Source organism: Amaranthus tricolor, chromosome 16, assembly GCF_026212465.1.
Source record: "Amaranthus tricolor cultivar Red isolate AtriRed21 chromosome 16, ASM2621246v1, whole genome shotgun sequence".
Taxonomy (NCBI): Eukaryota; Viridiplantae; Streptophyta; class Magnoliopsida; order Caryophyllales; family Amaranthaceae; genus Amaranthus; species Amaranthus tricolor.
The window spans coordinates 17,113,474-17,118,650 of NC_080062.1; the positions used below are offsets into that span (position 1 = coordinate 17,113,474).

Below are 5,177 nucleotides of genomic sequence, written 5' to 3' on the forward strand. Positions count from 1 at the left end.
CATGAATAAGGCTGTGATGCAATGTACAGTACCTGCTTATACTTGGTGGGTGATTGGTTACTGTTTTCAGCACAGTTCCTGCTTATACTTGGTGGGTGATTGGTTACTGTTTTCAGCACAGTTCCTGCTTATACTTGGTTACTATTTATGTTGAATTTTTGTTGTTTTGGGGTTTCAGCATAGAATATGGAATGTTTTTTTGATGTTGATTCTGATTATAGTTCAACAACTTATAGTTAAGCAATATGGAAGGTTTCAGCACGTTTAATGATGATTCTGATTATAGTTCAGCAACTTATATACTCCCAGAATAGAATTTGGAAGGTTTTTTTGATGATTATACTTGTAATCTTTGATTAGATTGACTTAATGTATAAATCCATGTGCTTAAAAATTGCCCAATGCAATTGTTTGTTCATGGATAAGTAAGTTGTATTCCATTTTAGATTTTGCCATTTTCCTCCTTTTTTTAGAAAACCCATAAAACTTTCCTAATTTGGAAAATTTAGTGGGTTTGTTACTACAAGTGTATTTGTAAGGTTCTCTCTCATCAATTAAATGCAATCATTGTTTTGTTCTTTAAATTTTGTTTTATTTTAATTTTCTCTCTTATACTTTCAATATAATTATTACTTTATACAACTATCTAATCAAAATAATATCAACTACAATAAAAGATTCTATTTTTCTTAATAAGTGTGAAAAACTCAAATTGGACAAATTTAAAAAAATAGAGGGAGTATTAAATACTAAAATAGGTGTTATAATAATTTAAAATATGTATTTGTAAGTACTAAAGTAGGAGTTATGAACATATAAAGTAGGTTTTTTAATTACTAAAGTAGGTGTTATAAGTTATAACCATCTAAAGTAAGTGGTTTTAAGTACTAAAGTTGGTGTTTTACCATCTAAAGTAAGCATTTAGGAGTTTTTCAGTTGGTGTTTTAACTATTTAAAGTAGGTACTTTAAATAATAAAATACGTGTTTTTACGTATTAAAATAGCTACTAAAACTTATGTGAATATTTAATAGATCAATTACTACCTTTTAGCGTACAAATTTAATAAAATTCATTTTATATTATAATAAGTTTTTCAAATTATCAAAAATAAATATCTTTACATTGAGCTACTCTTGTGAAATACCGTCTTCCACTACACAACCTAAAAATGCATTTTTGCTAAGTAGTTCAATTGGGCCATTAGAAGCCCAAAGTTGACCGATATCCAACGGCTCAAAATCCGCTAGAACATTCTAGAGAAAAAACATTCAACATCACTCCCCGGCCGTTTTCCCACATGACGCAAGCCTCTCCCTATAAATAATGTAAACCCTAATTCTTCAATTTCTCTCTCTTCGCCGCTACATTCAAACTCTACTTCTCTCTTTTCTCTCTTTCCGATTTTTTTTTTCTAGGGTTTGATTGTAGCGTAGGTTTCAGATTGTTCTAATGGCCGGTAAAGGTGAAGGTCCGGCTATCGGTATCGATCTTGGTACCACATACTCATGTGTTGGAGTATGGCAACATGATCGTGTTGAAATCATTGCAAATGATCAGGGTAACAGAACTACCCCTTCTTATGTTGCTTTCACTGATAGTGAACGTTTGATTGGTGATGCTGCCAAGAATCAGGTCGCCATGAACCCCATTAACACTGTCTTTGGTACGCTTATCTAAATTTCTATTTTTTGATTTATTGTTTTAGATCTGTTTTCGTTTTTGTAGAATGTTAGTATTTGTTTGATTTTAGCAGATGAAGTATGTTTTTTTCATATTACGAATTCATTATTGTTTTTTTTCTGATTGTTGGCTTCATATATAGATCTCTATTTTATAGAATGACATGAATTTATAGATTTCTATTTTGTTGTTCTTTTAAATCTCCTTATCCATTGAATTTTTTTCAAGTAATATCAGTCACTTATTTATGTGGTACTTGAAATTGAACTAAAAACACTTGGCTTTCTGATTTGATGCTTTATGGTTTTGCCTATTATTAGAGAGATTGTTGTTGATTGGTTTGTGCCTTTTATCGCATAAAATAACATGTATGGACATTCCTAAATATAAAGCTAAAAATTTAAGCTTGTTTAACTTATATCCTTTAAGCATAATACCCGTGTGTTTTGATTTTGTCATCTACCTTGAGTTGATGAACAATAGAACTGTTGCATTATGTTTATATACTCGTAATTGGTTTTTTAATATTTATAATTATTATATTATATAATTTTTTGGAGTATATTGTCACAGAAAGCTCATATGACTTTGTTGTATCATGGAGCATTGAAACTCTTGAATGCTTTTTTTTTCTCTGTCTGAAAGAGGATGCATCATGTGGCATGTACTGTCTATATATGAAGCACTTGGGATGCACGAGCACCAATAGAATGTAGGAGTATATACCTATTTTAATTTTTAGTCTTTCTATAAAATTTGGGAAAAGTCGTTCCTTTTTTATGGAACCATTGTGTGTTGTTTACTTTTGTAATTCTAAATTCTAATTTGGGAATGTTTGTGTGATGGATTGCAGATGCCAAGAGGTTGATTGGAAGGAGATTTAACGATGCTTCAGTTCAATCTGACATCAAACACTGGCCATTCAAGGTTGTTTCTGGCCCTGGTGAAAAGCCCATGATTGTTGTGAACTACAAGGGTGAGGAAAAGGAGTTTGCTGCTGAGGAAATCTCCTCCATGGTTCTTACCAAGATGAAGGAGATTGCTGAGGCTTACCTTGGTTCAACTGTGAAGAATGCTGTCGTTACCGTTCCTGCATACTTCAATGACTCTCAGCGTCAGGCTACCAAGGATGCTGGTGTCATTTCTGGACTGAATGTTATGCGTATCATTAATGAGCCAACTGCTGCTGCTATTGCATATGGTCTGGACAAGAAGGCCAGTAGTGTTGGTGAAAAGAATGTTCTTATTTTTGATCTTGGTGGTGGTACTTTTGATGTATCTCTCCTTACTATTGAGGAAGGTATCTTTGAAGTAAAGGCCACCGCTGGAGACACCCATCTTGGTGGTGAGGACTTTGATAACAGAATGGTTAACCACTTTGTTCAGGAATTCAAGAGGAAGCACAAGAAGGATATCAGTGGTAACCCAAGAGCTCTTAGAAGGTTGAGGACTGCTTGTGAGAGGGCAAAGAGGACTCTTTCATCCACTGCCCAAACCACCATTGAAATCGATTCTCTCTTTGAGGGTATTGATTTCTACTCTCCCATCACCCGTGCTCGTTTTGAGGAATTAAACATGGATTTGTTCAGGAAGTGTATGGAGCCTGTTGAGAAATGTTTGAGAGATGCTAAGATGGACAAGAGCTCTGTCCACGATGTTGTGCTAGTAGGTGGATCCACTAGAATTCCCAAGGTTCAACAGCTGTTGCAAGATTTCTTCAACGGTAAAGAGCTTTGCAAGAGTATCAATCCCGATGAGGCTGTTGCTTACGGTGCAGCTGTCCAAGCTGCTATCTTGAGTGGTGAAGGGAACGAGAAGGTTCAAGACCTCTTGCTTCTCGATGTCACTCCTCTCTCTCTTGGTCTCGAGACTGCTGGTGGTGTTATGACCGTCCTTATCCCAAGAAACACTACAATCCCCACCAAGAAGGAGCAAGTGTTCTCAACATACTCCGACAACCAGCCTGGTGTGTTGATTCAGGTCTATGAAGGAGAGAGAACCAGAACAAGGGACAACAACTTATTGGGTAAATTTGAGCTTTCTGGCATTCCCCCAGCTCCTAGGGGAGTTCCTCAGATCAATGTTTGTTTCGACATTGACGCCAATGGTATCTTGAATGTCTCGGCTGAGGACAAGACCACCGGACAGAAGAACAAGATCACCATCACCAACGACAAGGGTAGGCTATCCAAGGAGGAGATTGAAAAGATGGTGCAGGAGGCCGAGAAGTACAAGGCAGAGGACGAGGATCACAAGAAAAAGGTGGAGGCCAAGAATGCTTTGGAGAACTACGCATACAACATGAGGAACACAGTTAAGGATGAAAAGATTGGAGCCAAGCTTGCTGAAGACGACAAGAAAAAGATTGAGGATGCCATCGACTCCACAATCCAGTGGCTTGATGGTAACCAGCTAGCTGAGGCTGACGAGTTTGAAGACAAAATGAAGGAGCTTGAGAGTATTTGCAACCCGATCATTGCTAAGATGTACCAGGGTGCAGGTGGTGACATGGGTGCTGGTTCCATGGATGATGATGGTCCTGCAGCCGGTGGAAGCGGCGCTGGCCCTAAGATTGAGGAAGTCGACTAAGCTTCTCCTTTTAATTATGCAGCTTTTTTAGTTTTTATTTTAGATGATCAAATTTTTTTGGCAAATGGACACCTCGCACTGTTATTTTTGGGTTTGGATTGTTTGACCCGTATTTTTGTTGTAGTTGTCTTTCCTTCTACTAAGACATTAAAAAACCCATGCCTTATATTTAGTTCATGTTTTGGTCTCGTATGCTTTTTATTCTTTGCTTCCCTGATCTCTCTGATTCTAGGTTTGGATAAATTTTTCTTATTGTTGCTTTGACAATTTAACAATATTTTAGTTTTACTCTCGGTTTGCGACAATTTGGACATATTTGGTTTAGGATTAGGATTTGGGTTTGGATTCTAACTTAAATGTAGATTCACAAATTCTTGTATCAGAGGCCTCGCCATGATTTTGGATTCTTGGGATTGGTAGAGTTTTGGTTCTGCACTAGTTTTAAGAAAATGTAAGTTTGATGACAAAAATTCAAAAAAAGGGCTTGAAGTAGCTTTTTAAATAAGAAAATGTACCAAATTCTTATATATCGCTATCCTTTTCATTTTATCGCCACCTCCTGAGTAAATTACCATTTTGCCTTTGGAATTTGAAAAAATTACGATTTTGCCATTGAACCTAAAATTTTCTATATATACCACACTTCCACTAAAATTATTCTCACTACAACTAAAAACCAACTTACAAAAGCTAAATTTCGGAGCAAAAATAAGTTCAATCCGCAAATTATTAATCGAGTTAAGTTATTTTTAATTTATTTAGTTGCAAAAATTAAAAAAAAAAAAAAACTATGAGTTGCCCAGATCTGGACGACTGGACCCCGGTTCAGTCGCCCAGGGCGATTCCTATTATTAATTTTATTATTATTATTGTGATTGTTATTTGTTTTATTATTAAATATATGTT

At 35.8% G+C, this 5,177-nt stretch overlaps 1 protein-coding gene across 1 annotated transcript; it reads left to right on the forward strand.

Moving 5' to 3' along the window:
* Positions 1–1,318: 1,318 nt before the first annotated feature.
* On the forward strand, positions 1,319–4,459 carry LOC130802424 (heat shock cognate 70 kDa protein 2-like). The gene is made up of 2 exons (XM_057666445.1): positions 1,319–1,665; positions 2,536–4,459. Exons 1-2 carry the CDS (start codon positions 1,452–1,454, stop codon positions 4,269–4,271), a joined length of 1,950 nt encoding a protein of 649 aa, XP_057522428.1. The 5' UTR covers positions 1,319–1,451; the 3' UTR covers positions 4,272–4,459.
* The last annotated feature ends 718 nt before the right edge of the window (positions 4,460–5,177 follow it).

Excerpts from the sequence above, each read along its gene's own strand:
- LOC130802424 (XM_057666445.1), top strand. The coding sequence starts at position 1,452 with ATGGCCGGTAAAGGTGAAGGTCCGGCTATCGGTATCGATCTTGGTACC. Across the intron at positions 1,666-2,535 it reads CCCCATTAACACTGTCTTTG|ATGCCAAGAGGTTGATTGGA; the intron begins GTACGCTTATCT and ends GATGGATTGCAG.